The sequence below is a fragment of the Copidosoma floridanum genome, unplaced genomic scaffold (genome assembly GCF_036245765.1).
Source record: "Copidosoma floridanum isolate Cflo_tuat_1 unplaced genomic scaffold, Cflo_Japanese_pri ptg000020l, whole genome shotgun sequence".
In the NCBI taxonomy this organism is placed as follows: domain Eukaryota; kingdom Metazoa; phylum Arthropoda; class Insecta; order Hymenoptera; family Encyrtidae; genus Copidosoma; species Copidosoma floridanum.
Genome location: NW_028321897.1, coordinates 10205809 through 10231040, shown reverse-complemented (window position 1 = coordinate 10231040; position 25232 = coordinate 10205809). Strand labels below are relative to the sequence as shown.

General features: G+C 39.9%; 4 protein-coding genes across 4 annotated transcripts; all 4 read left to right on the top strand.

The window, feature by feature from the left end:
* The first annotated feature begins 15607 nt into the window (after positions 1–15607).
* Positions 15608–18410, top strand: LOC149374378 (uncharacterized). The gene is made up of 3 exons (XM_089593669.1): positions 15608–15675; positions 15824–17143; positions 17186–18410. Exons 1-3 carry the CDS (start codon positions 15608–15610, stop codon positions 18408–18410), a joined length of 2613 nt encoding a protein of 870 aa, XP_089449795.1.
* A 48-nt stretch (positions 18411–18458) lies between these two features.
* On the top strand, positions 18459–18863 carry LOC149374377 (uncharacterized). The gene has a single exon (XM_089593668.1). The coding sequence runs from the start codon at positions 18459–18461 to the stop codon at positions 18861–18863; it is 405 nt and encodes a 134-aa protein (XP_089449794.1).
* A 21-nt stretch (positions 18864–18884) lies between these two features.
* LOC149374376 (uncharacterized) lies at positions 18885–19784 on the top strand. Its single transcript, XM_089593667.1, has one exon. It carries the CDS (start codon positions 18885–18887, stop codon positions 19782–19784), a length of 900 nt encoding a protein of 299 aa, XP_089449793.1.
* A 303-nt stretch (positions 19785–20087) lies between these two features.
* On the top strand, positions 20088–21110 carry LOC149374375 (uncharacterized). Its single transcript, XM_089593666.1, has one exon. It carries the CDS (start codon positions 20088–20090, stop codon positions 21108–21110), a length of 1023 nt encoding a protein of 340 aa, XP_089449792.1.
* Positions 21111–25232: the final 4122 nt, after the last annotated feature.

The following is a 25232-nucleotide window of genomic DNA, read 5'->3' as shown; positions in this document are numbered from 1 at the left end:
ATTATTATGCACACTTTTTGTCTTGAATAACTTTTTTATTACGACAGTGACAAAATCTTACTTAAAAATTTTTATGGGAATTAGTCTCGAATGAAGTATTTTGATTCTTGTCATTTGAAAGGATGTTTATTTTACAACAAATGAACTGTTGAGTTGTACTATACATTATTTATACAAATACGAGCTTTTTTCCATAAAAACAAATGGTTTCATTACTGTGGAATGAATGAAGTGTCAGTTTGGTTAATAAAGTACTAAAAAAAGGTTACAACTTGGCTCAGCTTATACGTATTAAACTGCAGCAGTCTTGTACATTATACACATTTGGCCTTGTTTACTGCCCTATTATCCGTATAATATATAAACAAGCAGTAAGCTGACTATCTTAAAAGAATGAAAGTAATCAATGCGTGAAATACAATTATTTATGTATTTGTATTGCATCTATTACAGGCTCAGTGTGCAAACTTAGAATACATAACGTACTATATACAAGTTCAGCTAATGTACTACATAACTAGGTCTACTGCTGTGTTATACTAGACTATCGAGCGTTTTCCTAGAAACTTCAGTTGCTTTTTTTCCTGGCATACAAACTGGCTTGATGAAAAGTACTACAACTACCTGTGTGGGGCAGCAGGCGTACTAGTTTTTCCTCAGTGTGGCTGTTTTTAGTGTTTCGAGTGATCTTGCCACAAGTCCGAAGAGCATTAAATTTTTTTACAATTGCATATTTTGTTATATCAAGTTACTAAGCCAAGTGTATTAAACAAATAAATTTTTTTCTAGAAAAAAGGTTGTCGTGAAATCAACACGAAATCTAGGAATGGACTAATTTACGTACTCTTTAATAAAATTGATGGAATTATAAAGAAATCAGAAATAAGTAATCAAAGTTATATAAAATTCAAAACTAAAAACTGTTAGAAAATAAGTAAATTTAAAATTACGTGCCCGACTCTGGGATGCTTAGGCATTGAGCATGCATAGAAGCTCTCGAGTTCTGTGATTGATATATGTTTAATGACGATACGTATATTCAGTGTATAGATAACCGTTGCTGAGAAAAAATGTCTCATGTTATACATGGAGTATTAGTATTAATGAATTTAAGTCTGTCATAGGAGATGTGGTAAAGTATTTATTTTCCCATTCTTATTTATCTCTAACATGGTAGCAGTCCGTGATTTAAGTTGCCTGTTTCGTTATTTTTTGATTTTTTACATGTGTGTTCAAAGTCACGTGACAATGACTTGTAAGTGAGAGTGTAAAATCAAAAATGGATGAAAAATATGTGGAGTTATAAAAAGATTAGTATAAAACGTGTGAAGTGATAGGTTTATCATGTGTCTTGGTAAAAAATTTATTGTAATGCCAAAGAATTGAAAAGCTTTATGAGAGAGGAAGTTTGGCACGTGTTTAGTAGAAATAAGTGTAAATGCGATGTTCAAGTAGAGGTAAATGGAAAATGTACAAGTAAAAAAAAAAACTCAACAGATTGACAATAAGAAAATCTTAAAAGGTTTAAACAGTGCAAATTTTAAGTTAAGAAAGGAAGACAAAAAGTACGTAATGTAGAAGTTGATTAAAAATTTCAAAAAACGTGCTGTGTATATTAAATGTAGTCGAAAGCGACATAGAAAAAGACAAGATGGCAGACGATATTAAATTTATGTTTACAATTCTAAATTGCAGTAATATTAGTTTGTGGAAAAAGAGAAATATCGGTGTAATTGAGTGTGAGAAAATATGAAGATGTAATCATTAAAGAAACAAGAAATACTTATCAATACTATCGCATATGTAGTGTTTTAACTGTAGATCAATTTGAATTCATACATAAGGAAGCAAACTCGCATAAGATTATTAAAAAATTAGAAAATACTCAAGAGAATTAATAGCATTGCAGATATGTGTAAGAAATAAATAAGATAAGGTCAAGTTAAGTGATTTTTAAAAATCTAGTAAATTTTTTCGTTAATTTGAAAAGATAATAATTAAACAAAAAAATGCTGGAGCAACGGTTAATAAAAAGAAAAGGTTATCTATTTACTAAGAATATTACCTCCCGCATTGAAACATATGGGTGATTAATAAGACGTTCTAAAAGAAGAGGAACAGTTGAATATGTTGAAAACAAAATTAAAATGTACGATTTATAAAAGCAAGCATACAAAAATTAATATAATAGTGAAAATTAGAGTGTGTTTGAGGTGGTAAAGGAAAAAAAAAAACTGTTATAAGTGTGGTAAACCAGGACATTTTCAAAGTCAATGTTATAACAACTATCATTAACTACACAACACATCAAGAGGATAGGGACTGAGATTTTAAATGTAAACAGAGAAAGGGGTAATCAACAGTAAGGAGGCGAACGAGGTCAGCTTGGCAACCAACAACAGCAAGACTGTCACAACAACAACAGAGGCCACGGCAAAGCACAGCGTGGTCGTGGTGGATATCAACAGTGGCAGAATGAGGATTGGCAACAACAAAATTATGAAGTATACAGTGCCCATTATTGCAGAAGTAATAGCAAAAGTCAAAGTACTAACAATGACTCACTCAGTACAATTTGAAATTACAATGTAAGTATTAATTAGCATAAACATCTTGCCAATTGTGAAGCGGATAATTGTAGTAATGAAATTAAATGGATTTTAGGTAGTGGTTGTACTAATCATATTATTTAAAACTTAAATTATTTTTCTAAATATATTAATTTATAAAATCCAGTCAACGTTAAGATAGGTGACGGAAAAAATTTAAAAACTACAAAATAGGGAGTATAAATTAATTATTTAAACTTAATGATAAGGTTAATGAAGTCCATACGAAAAAAGTTAACTATGTTTAAAAAATGAATAAAAATATAATGAGTGTTGGTAAATAAACAAATTATTATACAATTTTTATAAAAAGTAATACTTTAAAATTTTGTAATAAAAAAAAAACGATTTGCTTACAACAGCACATTAAATAATTTAAACTTATGGTTGCTTAGTCAATATTATGAATAAATTTGGAAACTTGACGGGGAAAAAAGTAAAAAAGTTGAAATGTGATAATGAAAAGAAATTCCTAAACAAAAGAACTTATAAATTTACACAAACAAAAAATCAAGTCTAACTTCAATAATATAAAATTGTATGGAACCTAGATATTTGTAAGAGTGCCAGAGGTTACACGAAATAATAAATGTGACAAAAAGGCAGAAGTAAGAACATTAGTAGGGTATAAAAGTGTTGGTTATGGGGTATTTATTAATAGTAAAATTAAAATTGCTAGACATGTTGATACTGTAGAGAAGGATGTTAAATGAAAAGGTTTTAGTGGTGAAGAAAATAGAAAATTTTTACAGTAAAGAAAATAATAATAAAGATAGTAGGGAGAACGATTCAGCTTTCGATAAAAAATATTAAGGCTGTAAAGACTACTAAAACGACAAATGAAAATAATAGTACAGTAAGAAGATCTAGTAAAACATATAAATAACCAGAAAGGTACAAGACAAAAAATTATGCAACCTGTATTTACGTAAATTATGTTAGTGTTAACACTCTACAAAATTATAATGAAGCCATAAGCGATGAAGAGTGCGTAAATTAAAAAGAAGCTATAAATTAGAAAATAAATTTAATCATCAAAAATGAGACTTATGAATTAGTGAATGGACCAGAAAATAAGAAAATGATCGATTTGAAATGAGTGCATACCAAGAAATCAGACAATCAAAATAAAGCTAGATTAGTTGCAAGAGACCTACAAAAAAAAAAATAAAGAAACTGACGATACATACATTTACCTGTGGCAAAATAAATATTTCTAAAATGTTATTGGCTTATTGCTTACCAAATATTCTAATAATTAATCAGATGAATATGGAATCCACTTTATTAAATGAGAATTAAAAATCTGAAGAGTATGTTAAATAACCGGAAGATTATAATGATGGAACAGGTAGAGTATACAGGTTGAGAAAGCATTTCATAATGTAATGGAAAGAGCCCTAAAGCATAGTAAAAGTGTTTGGAAACATATTTAAAAAGTTTTAGTTTTAAAAGAAGTGAGAATAAATTTTGTTTATATTAGATGCATGATGAATGTAGTTTAATTTATGTAATGATCTTTGTCAATAATTTATTAATATGTATCTATAACATATAAACGTATATATATATATATATATATATATATTTATATATATAAAAGTATGAATATGTTATATGTAGTAAAAGTCAAATGAAAATTAATTGAATTAAAAGGGCATTGACAAATAAATTTAAGATGAAACATATAGGTAATGTTATATTCAATTTATATCTTGGTATAAATATTGATTACTATCGTAAAAGTGGTAAAATGACATTAAATCAGAAAGAATATATAAAATTCTTAGCAGAAAAGTATGATGTTATAAATACGAAACTATATAAGACTTCAATGGAGCGAAACTTGAGATGTAAGCCCGCACGCTCAGCATCTGAATTTTATAACTACAGAAATTTGATAGGAGCACTTTTATATATAAGCTCAGAAACAAGATCAGATATCAGTAATAGCCTAAACTATTCAATTAGATTTTAAAAATGTTCGAATTGAACTCATAACAAATATGTAATAAGACTTGTTTTTTGGATGGAGACTGGGCAGGTAATGCAGTTAATAAAAAATTAGCTACTGATTACGTTATAAAACTATTCAATAATGTAATATGTTGAAAATCTAAGGAACAAGGAAGTGTTACAAAATCCTTGACAGCAGCAGAGTATGTGGCGTTGTCTGAAAGCGTAAGCAAAATCTTATGGAGGAGAAAAATATTAACAGATTCTCTAGTTATTTTTATAAACTAATAAATGTTATTAAAGATAACATTGATGCGAAAAGTATTGACAAATTTGGTAATTATACGAAAAACTTAAAATTTATTGAAAAACATCTTAACTTTGTCAATGAAAATTGTTCAATCCGTAAAACCAATATATTTAAACTAAACTCAGAAAATAACAAAGCAGATATTTTCACTAAGGCAATGGAAATATTAAAATTTGTAAAGTTTAGAAAAGATTTAAGATTAATTAAAAATAAAAAAAAATGATTAACCAAAATTTGTAACACAATCAAATAACAAATTCAAGGAGGTCTGTTAGAATGTAAATAAATTTGAAATAACGCATGCGATGCAACACGAAATTCGGAAATTGACTAATTTACGTACTCTTTAATAAAATTGATGGAATTATACAGAAATCAGAAATGAGTAACTAAACTGATATAAAATTCGAAATTAAAAACTGTTGGAAAATAAGTTAATTTAAAATTACGTGCACGACGCTGGGATGCTAATGCATTGAGCATGCGTAGAAGCTCTCGAGTTCTGCGATTGAGACACATTTGATGATGATACCTGTATTTATTGATTAGGTCACCGTTGCTGTAGAAAGGTGTCTCTTGTTATACATGGATTATTCGTGTTAATTAATTGAAGTCTCTTAAAAAAGATGTTGTGAATTATTTATTTTTTCAGGCTTATTTATTTTTAACGAAAGCAATGCATTTACAGCGGAAAAAAAGACTTGTTTCAATTATGGAAATATTGGTACTCTACAGAGGGCTTGCAAATATGGCGGCGAAAGCCAATTTATCGGGTCATGGTGGACAAACGACATGTGGTAGATGCACGTGATGAGTAACCGTAAGAGACAGCTACGTTCGTGGTCGTGGCAACTTCTATGGCGTGGGAGGAGCAAACGCACAACAAGCAACATAACAAGATGGCGTGGCGTGAGCACGCATAAAATTGAGCAGCATGAGCAGAGTAACGCTTGGATTACAATGGTATACTATAATGTGGCGTGTGGTATCAATGTGAGTAATGTATGTAACTATAAAATAAGTGGACTTTTGGATAGTGGAATGATGAGTATTTTTTATTAATAGCATTGTACTAAAAAAGCCTATAAATGTTTTTTAAAATATTTATAGAATCGTAAAAGCAATAAAAAATACGAATGTTTTGAGTTACTTTCATATGATTGAGAAAGAGAATTTGGTAAGTATAAAAAATGTATTTGATGTTAAAAATATAAACAAAAATTAAGTTAGCTATAGTAAAATAACTTAAAATAATAAAATATTATCTGAAGGTAAAATGTCAAGATTCTTGATAAAACTGGTAAAATAACTGCGGTAGCTGTAAAAACTAATGGTTTGGGTATAATGAAAAGTGAATTTAATAATTTTAGTTCTTACAAATATTGGTCTTGTGTGAATATTGCAAATTAAGATTTAAATAGTATGAGTTTAAAAGAGAAATAGCATCGTTTACTAGGCCATGTAAATTTTAGATACTTAGATATTTCAAGTAAGAATCAGTTATTGAACAGAATACCTAAAAAGCTAGAGAGTGAATTTATCAAGTCTACAACATGTATTGAAAATAAAATGCATAATACTCCGTTTAAAAATGATAGAAACATGGTTAAGAAAATTTTAGAAATAATCTATACTGATGTGTGTTACGTACGATAACATAAAGCTATGCGTACAGGTGCCTCCACAGGCTTGGATCCGAGAGGTAGGGGAATAGAGAAGAAAGGTGATAGGAAAAAAAAAGCTAAGGAACAGAGAAGGGGGTGAGCAGCTAGAGACACGAGAGTGAAGGAACCAGGCCCGTGAGATTAGGACACGCGCAACTTTTCTCGAATATAAGTAATTATTATAAAACGCAAATCTTTCACAAGTCGGCCTATTATTCATTTTCGCAATGTTAAACGCACGTAACAGCTGGTGTCAGAAGTAGGATGTAGCCAAATTTCTTACAGTTTGTTGTGTGCACAGAAATCACTGAGTCTCGGAAAACAAAAAAATGTAAAAATCATTTTTTTTTAATAATCAACGTAATAAAATAAAGAAAAGAGGAAAAATATATCGCTTATCGTACAGTGAAAAAAAGGTTTTAAAAGTGCTGGACGACAAATTCAGTGGCCCAACTATCACAATAAAAGGTATCTAGAGGAAGCGTCAAAGAAGATAAAGAAATAATTAAAATATTAATCAACACTGCTACTAGATAAGTGCATCGATAAAAGAAAAAGCTGCATATTAAGCCAGGGGCTCAATATACTAAAATACTAGGACAACTACCAATTGCTACAGCCAGGAAAATACGGACAACAGAGAACACGGTATGCCGAGCCCAGGCAGCAACTCCGGATGGGGTATGGGATACATCACTTAAAAGAAGGAAAGAACGGGGAAAAGCGAAGGCAGGTTAACTCACAGAAGGATCAAAGGCCAACTCATGGCGATACACAGAATCAGAATTGTACTGCGCACCTCTTTCAAAGTAATTAAGTGTAGTACTCTCATCTACTGTCAGTAAAACTACTAAATTTTCCAAGTCTAAAAGTGAAAAGTAGGGATCTCGTGCTTTGTGTGCTCCCGAGTACTGGTGCTTCATTCTCTTATTTAGTGTCAGAGAAGCCGCACACGTTTTTTTGCTACATAGGCCAAAAGACGTAAAGAAGAGACACATCGGAATCCTCGGAATCCTAGGACGACGGCTACAAGAGACACAGGAAAAGGAATAGGAAGGAAAAGAAACGGCATGGACAAGGGCATCGTCGCAGAAGGTACCGTGATGATATCTCAGACTCCAGCAGTTTGGATAGCTCAAGCTGTAAGTTTTACTTTCATGTCACTCACCTTCATCGAGACCCCTCCCCGAAAGGAGACACTAATCCGTGTGGGGTGAAAGCGTCAAAAAATACATTGCGCAACCCAAAAACGCTTTCACCGAGTATGTTAGGCTCTAACCTATACAAGTCCGCAAGCACCTTCGTTTTCATGGAACGGGTTAAAATATTGGGCACTAAGTCATGTGGGAGCCTCCTTTTTTTACCCCTGAAAAAGAAAAAATGATCAAGGGTTCTACCTTTTGAGAAATTTTTTGATTCTCCTCCCCTTACGAAACAAGCAGGCTCTTACCTCCTTGTCAATTTTGTTTCTAACCTGAAAAATTAAGGCCACGCTGAAGTGCTAACTTAAGTCGATCCTGCATGTTGCAGGTTCAAGTAGGAGCTCCCGAGACAAGAGCTCAGGTTCGGAGGGCAGTCCAAATGACAAAAGACAAAAAACCAAAGGAACCTTCTCTTAGCAAAAACGTGTTAAAAGCGATCGGCAAACGCACAGTTGAGGAGGAGTCCTTGGCTCCACCCCTGCACATGGAAGTGGCCATTCACTGGGAAGATGCTATAAAACACGGTTTACCTAGTGAGGAGAAAGCAAAACTTGTGAAAAAGTACCCTCTGCCAGAAAAACTGCATCCTCAACAGGGCCCTAGTACTTAACGCAGAGGTTAAAGTAGTCCTGCAACCAGCAATGCTCGCTACGAATCTCCGCATAATGGAAAAGCAACAAAAAATCTTGGCAGGGCTGAGAGCTATTGCTCAAGCTTCATCACACCTTAGGAAAGAGTGAAGAGTCACTTTCTATTTACAACGTGACTACTAAAGCTTTGCCCAATGTTTTTGGACTAAGGGATGTTACCCTGTAGTTATAAGGCGATTGTATTCTGTCCGTTTATTGCTCTATGGTTTCTTTTTCAGCGCTCTCTTTTAACGCCTGTCGTTGACTAGGGAGTAGTGTCGTGTCTGAGTCGTAGAGTGTTATTATTTTATTGTACGTTTTCTGTACATGGCTGCTGTAATCTTCTACAAGTTTATCTTTGTATGGCTTAATGACTTTTAAATTTGCTAATAACGTATCGACACTCCCGATGCTGCTGTATCTGTTTTTCAGTTCTACTAAAAATTGGTCTACCGAAGACAACTGTGCTAGCCATGGTATCAATTTGACTGTCTTTTCCTTAAATTTACTTGCTAGTGAGCCTATAAAAAACTTCTTATATAAAGGACCTACATCCGTGATATCATTTTTACCCTTTGGTCAAATAGAGGTAACTCAACGGGATCGTTTTTAAAAGTTGGCACGTTTGTTGTTAAGTGGCCTAATGAAGACGTAGCGTTTTAAATTTGGTGTTCATTTTTAAAATTCCCTGTATAGTAAGGAGGTACCGTAAATTGATTTTTTAGCATTCAAGTTATTTGTATTCGCCCAACTTAATTTGAATTCTTCTGCAGGATGGGGTTGTGTCGTTGTATTTTGTCTATAGGTTTTATTGTTGTAGTTCGTATCGTAAGCAACCCCCTCGCTTCAATTAGTTGCTCCTCTTGAACTACTAGGATTTGCATTTGTGCTTGACGCTGTGTAATTCTTTTACGAGTTTGTTGTAATAATGGATGCTTTGATTGTGTAGATATTTGATTTGTTTATTGTTGCACTGCCTGTGCAGCTGCTTCTTTTATTATATCGTGAATATTTGTGTTATGTCCACTTTGCGCTTCATCGCTTGATTGATTAGTAAAGGGTTGGCTCCTGTGAGCTGTTGCGTTTTAACGCCAGGCGTGAAAAGTTAATTTTTTTAAAAAAGGGGGCTTATGTATTTATGTATGAGATGGCGCATCAGCTTCAGTATCGCTTAAGTCTTACCTATGAGATAGCCAACCGCGTCTTATGTTTGGCATAAATTTGTTTAACCTTTTTATCATGAAAAACTTCTGTTTTTTGCTAGATTCCTGCGACTTGGCCCAAAATTTTGGATCATCTTTTAAGTCAATTCGTATCACCTCATCGTCTGCGTTAATCGATCCCACTGTGTGTTCGTTTGTTTATCTCTCAACTTTTTGTACTCCTTCTCCCCGTGTATCGTTTGTTTCTACGTCACTCATAATGTGCATCTCTAGTTTAATCTGTAGTTTGTCTTGTGTATTCGCATATACAGGGAGAATTTTCTCAACTGCCCCAGCGCCACTGTAGACAGGCCACGTGAGCCCAAAAGACATCTTTTTTATCTCGTCGTTTGGGCCTGAGAAAAACATTTAAAAAATCACAGAAGCATTATTGTGCATCCACTTTTTTCTAGGCTTTTTGATGGTGCTATAAGTGTTCATAAGTTTTAACTATATAACCTATAAAAATGCAAACGTTAGTAAGAATACGTTAAATCTCACGATGTACAGTTTTTAAAATTATTTTGACTATCTAGATCAAAAGATGAGACAATTTTATTAAAGTATAGTCAACAAAGAAGTAGAGTTATTTCAAATATTTTTATGTATTGGAACGATGAATGTATGGGTGTCAATGACCACGCAGAACGGGCGGCTGCTACGCGCTTGTTGCCGCTCCTAACGTTGTTACTTTTTTTTTTTGTTTAATCGTAAGGCACTGTCTTTGTATATTTTGTGTTAGCCTAATAGATATGTGCACTCTAAGTAGTGTTAGTCCATAGCCTTTTTTTCTTGCTTTTAGTTAACTACTCCTTGTTTATTTATCAAATAATTTAAAATTTTGGATGAGGTATTGGTCACTTGCATATCGGGTATATGCTTGTACATGTAATGATGTGCTACAACCAAGGTCCTTAGATTTTGTGATTTAGTAAAAAAATCGATATTAAAAGTTTTTTCCTTTCAGTGCGCTTCCGCTCAGGGGTTAGGAGTATGGTACATAAAAGCAGTGAATTGTTACTTGTTACTAGTTTCCTGTCACGATGGTCCGTAAAATTATATGATTATACGAACTTACTTGCAAGTGAAGTTCTATCATAATTGTACCAAGCTTCTCTTCTGAAATAATCAAGTGTAGTACTCTCATCTACTGTCGGTAAATTCACTAAATTTTCCAAGTCTAAAAGTTGAAAGTGGGGATCCTGCGCTTTGTGTGCTTCCAAGTCTCAATGTTTCATTTTTTTTAAGTTGGAGAAGAAATCCGTAACATTGGTGAGAAGGAGCTTAGAGTCACCACATAAACGAAGGGAAGATATTGTAGAGGGACTGACCGCTTAGGAAGGGAAGCTTTATACAATTATAATACAACTTCCCTTACAAGTAAATTCGTTTAATCATAAAATTGTGCTGCGCACCTCTTCCGAAATGATGAAGTGTAGTTGTTCAGAGACTTTGTTATGGTGATATTCTGTGGGGAGTTTTTGACTTGTAGAAAACTAATTGCAGTGCAATGGAATTTTTTTTTTTTTTCTTATATGAAGAAAGAAGGAAGATTGTTCTTACATACAGCTTCCAATTGGATTACAGCTTCAGCTAAAGTATCACCTTTGGTGCTTAAACGTAAATTGTAAAATTTAGAAAATACGTTGGAGCTTTTAGTCCAACCCACCATTTCTCGCAATGTGTCTACATTGATACCCTTTCGTCCAAATTCGATGCGTGACGCGTTGAGTGAGCTGTGAAAATGTTGGTATCCATGCCACAGAGATCTAAACATTTTTTTACCCTCGGCGATAATGATTACGCGGTAACAGCCTTAAACGATTTTTTACAGGATATCAAAAGGTTTTTTGTTTCATTTTTAGCTGTTTTAGTGATCTCCAAGTAATGTTTTGAGGTAGTTTCAGTGCAGACTTTTCGCCCCTTTTTTTAAAAGGGGCAAAATAATAGCTGGCTGTTGCCTATTCAAACCTGTTGTTTTTATTCGATCTGGAATTTTAATTTCTATAGCATTTATTCTATGTTTTTGATATTTATGAAAGCAAATGTTTGCATTTGGTGACCTGTGGTTAGAGCCCACAGTGTGATTAACTTTTGTGACAGTTCCTTGACATTTAGATTTTGGTTTTTCTCTTGAGATCTGAAAAAACTTAAGACAATCTTTAGGTCCCAGGTTGAATCATATCTTGGTATCACTGGTCTAATATTAAACACCCCTTTAAAGAACCATTTTGTTTGATCGTTTTGTTTCAGTTGTGACTCTAGAATAACAACAGATTTGTACACTCCTACAGTACTAGAAGCAGCTCCTTCTTTAAAAATTTTCGTTAGAAATTCTGAAACTTATGGTATCGGTGCAACAAGTAAATTCATGTCTTTTGTCGAGCAAAACGTCCACCACTTCTTAAAGCACGGATCATACTGTTTCAATGATGAAATCGTCTGCGAAAATATAAAAATTTCTAACGAGTCTAAAGGTACGTACTTTAATTCAAATGCTGTGTGGATAAGACTGCGGCTATCAGGGTAGTTTTTTCTCATATTGAAGTTGCTTGGTTGCTGTAAATTATCTAATCATTTTTAGTTTCTAGCTTTACAATACAAGAGTATAGCATTAAGTGGAAAACAAGAAACTTAGGCTGAGCTGGCCAGTCTGGTACCACTATAATGCCCCGAGCATAGTCGTGTTTCGTTTTTTGCAAGGTTTCTCCTTATTTAACTGTCCGCATCTACTTTATAACCACAATTTCGTCAAAAATGCCTACTTATAATAAATTTTGTAACACAGCTGCAATAGTTTTAATATGTTCTGATCAATGAGGTAGAAAACTCTTATTATTATTCGGTAAGCCCTCAATAACAAGCTAGAAACCAAAGCTTATTTGATTCATCGATTTGGTGTTTTAATAATCATTTGTAAATAATCTATCTTTAAGGAGTAGTAAAATAAAAAGTCGTTAAATAAAAACAATGGTGTCAGGAACTTTGACATCACTTTCAAAACTTTTGTGCATCTTTTGGTCATAATAATTTATTGTATGAACTTCTCCCTTATTAAATGACTTTAATTTGAAATGTTTGGATTCCATAAATACGTTAAAATTATACGAATAATAGCAAGTTAAATAAATAGTACATTTAAATGTGTTAAATTGCTAAGTCTTTAATGTAAAACCTTTGTTGAAAAAAGCTATTTAATTTATTTTAGAATCATTGAAATTATCAGCTAAAAGAAAAAGTACTATGAACTATAAAATTAAATAGTTAAATAAAACAAAAAAAACAAAAAAGCATTATAGATTAAAAAATTTTTTTTAGTTTTATTATACTTGGTAAATTTGTAAATTTGTAAGAATAATGGATTTGTACAAATCTTTTTGTACATACATTTAGAACATTCTTATGAAAGTAAGCTTAAGTAAAAGTTTAGAGGAGCTGTTGTAGATCATCGTAGCTATGTTGTACTGACCTCGTTGTAATTTAGAACGTCCTAATATTCGCAATATGTATTGTAATTAATTTTTTCAAAATGAATTTTGAAAAAATGGTTTATTACTCAAGAGTTATAATGTAAGTAGATAAACTAGGCCGATACGAGCACACGCCGAATCCAGCACACGTCCCCCTTCCTGCCCACGTGCACGACTGTGCGCGGACAGCTACGACTCTGCACGAAGCGCTAGGGGTTGTGCACAGCTCTCTTCTCTCTGGTTTGCCTGTAGGAGAGCGTGTTGTTTTGTATGTATATGGATGAGAGCCCCAACCACACGCTTATATCTGTGAGAAATGAGGTGTGACAAATAAGTGTTACCTTTCCAAGGTAATACGTGTACACATATACATGTTTATCTACATACATAGATAAATACTTACGTACGATACGTGTATGTGTATATTTTTATAAAGATTTTTAATTTAAAATGTATAATGTATGATGAGAGTGGGTAGGACAAGGAGTAGATTTTTGTTTTTAGGAAAATAATAGCAAATCTTAAAACATTTGTTCTTTTTTTTTAGAAAATTTATTTTGAATTATAATGTACAAAGTACGAATTACATAATTCTCAAATATTTGTGTATACAGCTCTTTATTATCATCACTTTCATCTTCCCATTCTGTATATAAGTAGAACTTTTTCATGCGTTTGACATTGTGAAGAGCACACATGGTTTTGTAAGCTCCATTATGATGAGGGCAACTGGTAAACTGTTTTGGGAGCTTAAACAAAGGATAATCTGTCATATCAGTGACTTTAAATCCAAATCTTTCAAGCCACTTTTGTTTGAGTTCTGCGTTCACAAAAATTTTGGTGGCATCTTTAAGATTCTCTCGTAGAATATTCCCAATCTCAGTGTACTTTATATTGCCTGAATTCCAGGCTAGTCCATGATAGTTATGTTTAAGATATAAATTTTGATCTTTATATTTCTGTGATAATTTACGCCAAGCAAAGGGTGCTTTGAAAAGATACAGTTGTACTTCAGCATCGTTCGGATGGAGCGGTAGAATAGCTAATTCTTTAAGCACGTTATCATTGCCAGGCTTTTCAAAGCCTTGCATGTCTACGATGTATTCCATTGTATCCTTTTTTCTACATGAAAACCTCAAATTATTGTTTAAATCGTTCATAATTTTCACGTTTAGAAAATGATGATTTATTAGTTGAGAACTTTTCTGTTAAATTTTTCAGCCAAGATTTTTTATTTCCGTCATCATAATCATCCTTGGTTAAAAGTTTTTGATATTTGACCTCAGTAGTGAATTTGCTAATGGTTGGCTTATAAGACGTGTTGATTAATTAATTTTTTTCTGAGCAAGTTGATTTTTTTATTTTTAAAGGATCTTACAACATTTAAGATCTTTTGATTTTTGCCTAGTTTCTTTTTCTTTCCATTCCTCAGCGTGTCTTTTCTCAAATTTTTTCCACTCTTCTTGCCTTCGCCTATTCTCTTCTTTTTCTCTAGTCCAATTGCTCTGACCTTTTTCCATGATGGTTAACAGATTAATGAAGTTTGTAGTGTCATGCATCGGGTTTTATAGCCTCACATTAGTTTTTGGACATCCCCACTCATGGGACTGTACTGAACGATACGATCACATAAAATTAAGCAGTAAGCTGATGTATTATTAGGAAAATTGTCGTGAGATTCGAATTCTAATCGCACATCTACAGGAGCATTCTTTAACGACTCATTTTGTTTAGAACAGTCAAAGACAATCAAAGGTACAGCATTGTTTCGTTCGACGATATACTGTCGGTCGGCCCCCCCTCCTGATTGTCTCGGCGCTTCATTACGCCGCTGCCGCTGGCATCGATGGCCTGTGCCGGGACCAGCTCAGTTCGTCTCCTGATACACAGGTTCACGCATCAGCTGGCCAGCTACAAGCCTCTACCATCCAAGCCACACCAGCAGCAGCCAGCAAGCCGCTCGAGACAGCTAGTCCACCAAAAATATCAGCAGAGCATCGTACGAAGAAAGCACGCTATTCATTGTCACCGGGTCCGCTTCCCTTGTACTCAACAAATAAAGAGTTTCTTAAACATTGGTCCTTCGAGCCGGATCCAGCAACAAGGAGAGAAAAGCCGGCACGATGTAAGTACGCATTAAGTCCTGCGTCTTGTGTTAATGCGCGTGTCTTGCACGTCCACGCGCGTTAATTAATGTAGCTGGAGGTCATGGCCGCCACGCTGCCCATAATACGGATTGCGTGGCAGCCGTGGTTCTCGTTTGTCAGCCACCGCGGCCTCCATATCGCAGGCGTCGCTGACTGGCGCTCGCGAGTGCACGCGCGCTTGGGACCGCTATATTGGCTGCTCGCTGGGCGAGCGTTAGCCACTGCCGCCGCCATATTGCAGGCGTTGCCAACTGAAGCTCGCGCGCTCTGGACCGCTACGGCCGCCATGATGCCCGTGTCGCAGATTTGAGGTTTGGCTGCTCGCCGTGTGAGCGTTAGCCTCCGCGGCCGCCATGTTGCCCGCATCGCATGACTGCTGCTCACAAGTGCACGAGGACTCGAGACCACCACGGTCGCCATGAGGCCCGTGTCGTGGATTTCGTGCAGCCAACTGAGCGTCTGGTGCCTTACTGCCTTGCTCGCAGAGTAGTCATCCTTTCTGAGCGCCTGGCGCCGTGTCGCCTCGCTTACGAAACAGTTGGCTCAGCAGAGCGACTTATAACTGATCAAGAAGCGTCCGCCTCGAGTTCCGTTGATGATTCAACGTCGAACTCATTATATTCATGATTTTCAGGAAAACCGGACAGGCGTCAGCCCTGTTCGCCACCCAACAACGGCTTGGCGACGTCATCACTCGGTTCACGGCCGCTGTAAAGGCCACCGAGACAAGCCACTGGACCACAGGCCTCGTTACGGCTCGGCTTGAGCTCTTGGATGCCTACTGGAATGACTTCCAGGTCAACCACGTGGGTTTGTTGACCGCAGAAACCACTGAACATGGCGACGCCGTGGACAACATATACGCCGCCGCAGAGGCCAACTTCGTCGATGCCCGGTCACACCTGTATGACGCTCGGCTCGCACTAGCCCCGCCCGGGGCCCACGGGGAAATCCGCCCAGCCAGAGAACCGGCACCACATCGTGGGCCCAAGTTGCCTACAATCACCATCCCGCCCTTCTCGGGACGACGAGAGGGCTGGGAATCCTTCAGGGACCTGTTCCGAGCCCTCATACACGACGACAAGCAGCTAACGGACGTTGAGAGACTCTATTATTTAAAGTCACTTACTCAAGGCGATGCCATGGCCGTCTTGGACTCCGTGCAGATCGTTGGGTCCAACTACCCGACAGCCTGGAGCCTACTCGAGGCCTGCTATGAGCATCGGCGGCTCCTCGTGCAGGACCACGTTGCGGCGCTCCGCAACATCAAGCCTCTGCGGGAAGAGTCAGCCGGAGGTCTCCAAGCGCTGTTGGACATGCTTGAACGTCATCGCAATCAGCTTAGTGCTCTCGGCTGCCCTGTCGCCTCCTGGGATGATTGGTTCATCGCGTTTGCAGCAACGGGCATGGACGCCACCACAAGACGTGCTTGGGAAGACGAGCTGGAAAAGCTGGACATTTCCAGCGACGGGCCCGGTGATTCCTGGGCCACCTTTACCATGCTGGCTGCGTTTCTGCGGCGCAGATGCCGCACTCTCAGCTCCGTAGAGGCTTCTCATCTAGCGCGCTCAGCTGGCTCCACCGGCTCACGAGGGCCCTCCTCGATACACGCAGGGCGCAATTTCCGCTTCCTCACGACCCAGGAGGCTCCAGCGAACTGTCCGGTTTGTCACGAACCCCACTATCTCGGGCATTGTGGTCAGTTCCGGGATCTGAATCCAGCCACCAAGATGCACATCGTATTCCAGGAGAAGTTATGCTTCAACTGCCTGAAGCCAGGGCACTCCCTGCATGACTGCCCTTCCAAGTCGGTCTGCCAGCGCTGCCGGGCGGCGCACCACAGTCTGCTGCACGACAGCCGCAAGCGCCGGTCCGAAGCTCCAGGATCTTTGGACCCACCCAAGCATGCGAAGCCAACCAGCTCCGATCTCCTCAAGACTCCTGATGAGTCCCGGCAATGACTCGCGGTGCTTCCGACCGCGCTCGTCCAACTCAGCGGGGGCCGGGGGCCCATCGTCACCGTGAGAGCCCTCCTCGACCCGTGCTCTGAGATCTCGGCCATCTCTCTCAAGCTCGCTCGCCACCTGAAGGCCCCTTTGGAGGATTCTAGAACCAGCGTATCGGGCATCGGCGGTGAACACGCCGTAAGGTCGACACTCCGCGCCAGCCTGCGCCTGATTCCAGGGGATGGCACCCCCAGTTTGCATCTAAAGGCGCTGTGCATACCCCACTTCGGTCTTTCAACTCCTGCGGCCCCGCTTGACCCCAGCATCCTGCGAGTCTGGGCCAGCCTGCAGGACCTCGCCGACCCCGACTTCGGCCTTCCTCGTGCGGTCGATATTCTCATCGGCGCTGAGGTCTACAGCCGTCTGCTGCGCCCTGGGTACCATCAGCGTGGAGAGATTGTCGGTCAACATACAGCACTCGGCTGGACTCTAGTCGGGTGTGCTCCTGGGCGCCCCTTGGACAGCGCCGTCGCGTGTCCGACATTGCACGATGAGCTGGCTCCACCCTGGCATCGTGAGCTCGTCATGCTACTCCAGCGCTTTTGGGAACTTGAAGAGGTGCCCTCCGTCTGCCGCCGTGCGCCCGATGACATCGACTGCGAGCGGATTTTCGCCAACTACCAGCGCGACGCGGACGGCCGTTATATCGTGCGTTTGCCTATGAAGCCCATTGCTGCACCGCTCCTCGGCGATAGCCTGGCTAGCGCCCTGGTCTCACTGCGATCTCTACACCGTCGCCTCCAGCGGGACTCAAAGATGGCGACCGAGTATAACCGCTTCATGAGCGAGTACCTCCCCCTCGGTCATATGAAGCAGCTCTCCAGCCGAGAGCTCTCCGAACCGAGCAGCACGGTCTGCTACGTCCCGCACCACGGCATCTGGCAACACGGGAACCTTGGACCAAAGTTGCGCGTTGTGTTTAACGCCTCGCACCCAACCTCGAGCGGCTACAGCCTAAACGACATCCTGCACTCTGGGCCGAGACTCCAGACCTTACTACCGACAGTCCTGCTGCGATGGCAAAGACATCGCGTCGCCTTCTGCAGCGAAGTCTCGATGATGTTCCGCCAAATCTGGGTCGACCCGCGAGATGCAGACCTTCAGCGCATCGTCTGGAGTCCCGATCCAAGTCAGCCGCCTGTACACTATCAACTGCGCACCGTCACTTATGGCACGACTTGCTCGCCCTACTTGTCACTGCGTGTGATTCAATAACTCTGCCATGACGAAGGACAATTGTGGCCGGACGCCGTACCTGTTGTCATGAACGATCGGTACGTGGATGACATCCTCTCGGGTGCCGATGACCTCGAAACGGCCCGCCAGCTTCGGGATCAAGTAATTGGTCTGCTGCGCTCAGGCGAATTTCCACTCCGGAAATGGGTCGCCAATGACGCCGAACTTCTGGCTGAACTCACCCAGGAAGCTTGCCTGCGCCCTACGTGGCCTGAACTTAGCGACGCCGGCCTCGTCAGCGAGCTTGGCATCAGCTGGGACCCAGCCTCGGATACTTTTCGGCTCACACCCCCGGCAGCTCGAGAACAGGACACCAAGCGGAGCATCCTTGCTGGACTCGCGAGCCTCTTCGATCCTTGCGGTTGGCTCGCGCCAACCATACTCCAAGCCAAGCTCCTTGTGCAGGATCTCTGGCACGCCCGGTTAGATTGAGATGAGGTCGTGCCTGCATCAATGGCTCTTCGATGGTCAGCTTTCACCACTGAGCTGAAATCAATCCAAGGCTTCTCCATTTCACGTTGGATTGGATCTTCGGCTCCGTCGAAGATTCACCTTAACGCCTTTTCAGACGCCAGCCGCCGCGCGATGGGCGCGGTGGTGTACTCCCAGCTGCAGGACTCCTCAGGGCAAGTCCGCTTCCACATTCTGCTGGCCAAGACGAAACTTGCGCCCATCCGAAGCCTCAAGCCGTCAGCCACGCCCCAGGCTCGCATGATGATCCCTCGCCTTGAGCTGCGTGCCGCGCTGCTTGCTGCGAAACTATTGCGCTTGGTCGTCAGCGAGTGGAATGTCCTTATTGAGCAATGCTACGCTTGGTGCGACTCCCAAGTCGTTCTACGCTGGCTCCGCTCTGCCGAGCCGACCAACCACGCTCTCGTCGACAACTACGTCACCCACATCCAGGAGGTACTGCCACTGCACATCTGGCGCTATGTGCCTACTTATGACGATTCTGCCGATGTGGCGTCTCGAGGCACCGATGCCCAGACTCTACACCGCCAGCAGACACGGTGGACTGGCCCTTCCTGGCTGTCCGAAGGCCCTGATCGTTTGCCCCAGGAGCCCTTCAAGCCGCCACAGCTCTCACCTCCTCGCCTCTGCAACGTCACGCAAAAGGTCGAGTTCGACCTTCTCCGACTGTTCTCCGATCTGGGCGTCCTCCTGTGCACCATCACCCACCTGCGTCGGTGGGCGAGACTCCATCTCGGTCGAGCCCCTACACGACCGATGCTCTCAGCACCGACGGCTACCGAGTTGACCGATGCCTACCTCGCTTGCGTGCGCTTGAGCCAGCAGCGTGCCTTCTCTGATGAACTTGCACTGCTTCGCACGGGCCACGCCCTTCTCAAGTGACACCCACTGACATCGGTCGCAGCCTTCGTTCATACAGACGGCGTTCTGCGTGTGGGCGGTTGCCTCTAGCACGCCAAGATGACCTTCGCGGAGCGACACCCACCCATCCTTGACGACGCTTGCTTTCTCGCCACGCTTACGATCGCGTGGGATCATCACCGAGCGCTCCACGGGGGCTTTCGCACCACCAGCGCGTAAACCGTCAAGCGTGCTTGGATCATCGGTGGCTCCCAGAAAGTCAAGGCTTTCCTACGCAGTTGCGTTACTTGTGCTCGCCTCCAAGCCCGATCCGCTGTCCAATTGATGGCTCCTCTCTTACGGTCACGAGTTACTTCCTTCCGCGCCTTCGGTCGCACTGGAATCGATTACGCTGGGCCGTTCCACGTCCTCGCAGCTAAGGGCCGAGGCGTTCGCACCACGAAGGGTTACATCGCCATATTTGTCTGTCTCACCACGAAGGCACTACATCTGGAGCTCGTAGGCGATCTATCAACCGTCTCCTTTCTTGCAGCTCTCACCCGCTTCTCTGGGCGCCGGGGAAAACCGTCTGAACTCTGGAGCGACAACGCGACGTGCTCCCATCAAGCTGACACCGAGTTGCGCGACGCGCTCCGTCTTGCTAAGCACCGGTGGGACCTCGTCGCGGGTGCCCTAGCGGATCAAGGTATCGAGTGGAATTTTATTCCACCCGGGGCCCCTCACTTTGAAGGTCTCTGGGAGGCCGCGGTCAAGTCCGTCAAAGGTCATCTCCGACGAGTCATGGGCTCACGGCACCTGACATACGAGGAGTTCTCAACCGTCTTGGTCGGGATCAAAGCTGTCCTCAACAACCGACCCCTCACTCCACTGTCGGGCGACACGGACGACCTGGGCGTGCTGACCCCCGGTCACTTCCTCATCGGAGCACCCCTCAATTCAATCATCGAGGCCGCGCCACCCGATCAGGATCTCGACCATCTGTCTCACTGGAAGCTTGTCCGGGGCATCAGAGCACAATTCTGGGCCCGATGGAGTCGGGAGTATCTTAATACTCTTCAACAGCGATCGAAGTGGATCACTCCTCATCGGAACCTGACCTTGGGTGATATCGTCGCCATCCTTGACTCATCTCTACTCTCGACCAACGGCCGCTGGCCTCTCGGCCGTGTAAATGGTGTTCACCCTGGCCCGGACGGCCTCGTACGCGCTGTGACCGTCCGAACGGCGACGGGAGAATACACCAGGCCAATCACGAAAGTCACGCTGCTTCCTGTGATAACCCGGACGGCCTCTCAGCCTGCATCGCCCGGAGGCGAAACCGCTCTGGATACGGCGGGCGGGACTTAAAGTTTCGTTCCTGGAACGAGGCATTGCGGGATGTTTTGTTCGACGATATACTGTCAGTCGGCCCCCCCTCCTGATCGTCTCAGCGCTTCATTACGCCGCTGCCGCTGGCATCGACGGCCTGTGCCGGGACCAGCTTAGTTTGTCTCCTGATACACAGGTTCACGCATCAGCTGGCCAGCTACAAGCCTCTACCAGCCAAGCCACACCAGCAGCAGCCAGCAAGCCGCTCGAGACAGCTAGTCCACCAAAAATATCAGCAGAGCATCGTACGCAGAAAGCACGCTATTCATTGTCGCCGGGTCCGCTTCCCTTGTACTCAACAAATAAAGAGTTGCTTAACAAAGGTGCACGATCTTTACCATAATATTAATTTTTTAAGTTTGCATACATGTCATATAACAATGCAAAATAATTGTTTGTTATATTGATATTGAAATCCCCATAAGAATAATATTGTGAATTTCAATAGAGTTTTACATTTCTTATATTACAATGATCAAACTGGCTAGCATTAATACCTCTCTGATTTTTACGATTTGTCTGAAAAGCTAGTATAACATAGTGTGGCTTTTCCAAATGATTGGACGTCTTGACCGTCCATATATGTTTCGATGTAGTAGGTAAAAGTGGATATTCATAAAGTTCCCAAGTTCCCAAGTTTCCAAGATAGCTCATAGATACAAATTTATATTTTTGCAAATAATTAAGTAGACGAATTTTATGTGCATCCAATATTACAACGTAAGGCATAAGCCATTCTAGTTTTAACATTAATATCTTGAAGTCTTCCCAAGTTGCAGCTCCATTAGGTTCTGCAGCAGGAATTTCACTTTGTAAAACTGCATTCGAATCATTTCTTGGTCTTGTGAGTATAAGTACATGCTTCACATTAACAACTATTTTACGATAGTCTTTAGCAAAACCAAAAATCGTACTGAGAGGAATCAAAAGATCAAAGAAGCCATTATTATTTGTTAGATTAGGTTCATTTAAAGTACCAAGCCAACCAGCATTTTCAGTTAATACGTCTTGATCAGGATTGAGCGTTAGCCAGTTTTTAATGAGAGTTGTTGAACCTACATTTTTAGACTTATCTATCTCTATAACGTTAATCTCATATCTTATTTCTTCAAATAGATGAAGGATAGCATTGTTTACTAATTTAGTATTTGCAGCCGTCGTAGTACCATCTGCTTCGACTACCCTTCCATGAACATGTAAGGAACTGCGGGATGGTAGTAGGCATAGGTCTTGATGTTGAATTGATGTACGAATTTCATCACTATTATTAAATGTTGTTGCATATGGTTGATGAGCATAAATTTCATAGTATGCGATAGACTCATCAAACGCAACGGGGGACTAAATGCTTAAAACGTCATCCATCTTTAAGGTAACAATTTAAACGTTAGTTTACACCTTTTTTTTTAAGCCAAGACTTTTAAGAAACTGTATGTTTTGATTAGTCAATTTTTGATGCTTCAGTTGTCCTTTCTGACGTCTCGGCGATTAAAAAGCTTGCCGTTGACTAAGCGCAGAAGTACATGTCAAGCTGTTTATATACTTTTTGTGATTATAAATGATACCCATTACGATGAAGGTTTTATGTGCAATCTTATCGTGATGACTTCTTCACAAAAATTAATTAAATTACCATCTTCATCAACTACGCGTAGTTGTAAGTGATCTATGACTCGTCCAATGACAGGTAAGTAAATTATTTGTGATGGAACTTCAGTGATTTCATATCCTGGTGGTACCGCAGGAAAAAATTCATGAATTGTATGAACTTTTTTTCCGTTTTTATAAGCTCCACTAGTGATGCTGCACTCAACTCGTAATGCGTTAATCTTGAGAATGGATACAGGTAAATCGGAGTCATGAGTTAAGTTATCTTGTAGTAATCGTTCAGTAAAACCTAGTAGTCGCCCTTTAGAATCTTTTGGTCTCAAATTAATAGTATAACTACACCTAAAAACACTACGAAGCGTATTATTATTGGGCTTGATACTGATACTTAAATCTTTTGGTTGTAACACATTGACTAAAAATGACTGAATAACTTCGATTTCATAACTGCCAGTTGAATAAACTACCACTTGATCACCTCCGTAAAATTTATTGTTATTAACGTCAATATTAGAAATTGAATTAAACGTTAGGAGTTCTAATGAACCAAGAACATATTTGTGTTTTGGTGATAATTCAATAAGTAAAAAATATTGCGCCTCTAGGGTAGAAGAAGTACCAGACAAACTAAGTGTTAATGTTTCTTCCATGACCGTCAATGTAAAACTGAGATTTTTTTACTATTTTAAGTGCTTATATATGTTTTGACAAAGCTTTTAAGCACAAATGACCGCAGTTGTAAGAGTTAAATTTTTGATATTGTTTGTGATTATACTGAACTGTATCAACACCCCAATACAACATTAAATGTATAGGTGGCTGCAAATCTCCAAAACTGTCATAATAAACAACATTTTGGCCATTTTCAATACGCCACCCAGTGAGTTCCAGGTCCATTCTTGTCGTCAAGATTTACTATAGCAGTTTCACAATACCATGGCCCATCACTGGGTAAGTCATTTCGCATAAATACTCCACGAGAAAAAAAAATTTTTTAACTCTTAGAGAATTTTATAAAATCTACATTTGTTAAAGCTATTAAAGGTAATTTTACTTTTTTATAATTTTTTTTTTTTATTTTTTTTTTTTTCAGACCTTTACCAAATGTTTTTAAATATACTCCCAATTCAGTTATATGAGGCTTAATATAAAGACTTTTTCCTAACGCAATAGCTTCCATAGTTTTATTATGTCTTTGATTTTTTTCTAGTTTTTTTTTTTGCAGACTTAGCCGCGTTTACGCTCTTTATAATTCCTGCAATACCATTTGCCAAAGCGCCAGTTGAACTCAAGCCAGCAAATAAAGGAATTAGAGGTAAAGTTTCACCAATTTAAGCAGGAACGCGTAAAATACAAGGAATTTTAATACTTTTTTTACCACCACACATTTTAACTGCATTGCGAGCACCTTTTAAAGCACTACTGATTACTTTACGAGCATTTGTGCTCTTAGTATTCATTTGATGCGAGGCAGCCTTAATAACTGTGTTCATAGTAGTGTTTAGTTTCTTTTTTATACAGCATTTTATTTTTTAACCTCTTTTCTTTTTCTTTTTCTGTTCCAAACCCATACCTTATTTACTCTTAAACTTCATTGCACCTGTTACTAGAATAGCAGCTATTTTTTCACCAATACTCGAATCTGAAGCCTTAACTCTTTGCCAAGCTCGCTCAGCTAAAATTTTATCTGCTTTGTTTCTAGTCTCAAGATCGTATCGATTTTCCGAATAAGCTATATCATGCTCTTTGCGCGCCGTATCCGGAGGATTTACTCCAAGATCACCTCTAGCAAGGTGTTCTGTAAGTTAAGTACCTGGACCACAGTACTGATAACCTGGTAAATGAATTTCTAAAGGTAAAGAATTTATGATTTTATTTACAAGACCATATCCTCGCTTACAATGTATGATCATTTCACTTTGAAGGTTGGGTTGAGACTGAGTATTGCGAGAAAAAATATGTATACTTATAATCATCAGATCAGTTGCAATGTAGTCATAGGATAACATAAAAGATGCAAGAGTATAAAGGGCAGTATCATTTTATCTCACAGTTCAGTTGTTACTATTACGTTATATAGCACAGACATGAAATTTAAAGAACAGTCTGTAATATTGCAAGTTCCAAATTTTGATGCTATTGTTAAACAAGAACAGCGTGTAAATCGACATGGGGAGCTCCTTCCAGATAGTATTCGTGCTGTATTTTGTGGTCCATCCAACTGTGGTAAAACCAATAGCTTATTAGCATTAATAGTCCATCCTAACGGACTGAAATTCGAAAATATATACGTATATTCAAAGTCATTGAATCAACCCAAATACAAATTTTTAAAAGAGCTATTAGAACCTATAGATAGTGTGAAGTACTTACCTTTCAGTGAACGCGAAGCAGTAGTCTCACCAGATGATGCCTTACCAAATTCTATTATTATTTTCGATGATATATCTTGTGAAAAACTAAATAATGTAAAAGCCTATTTCTACATGGGAA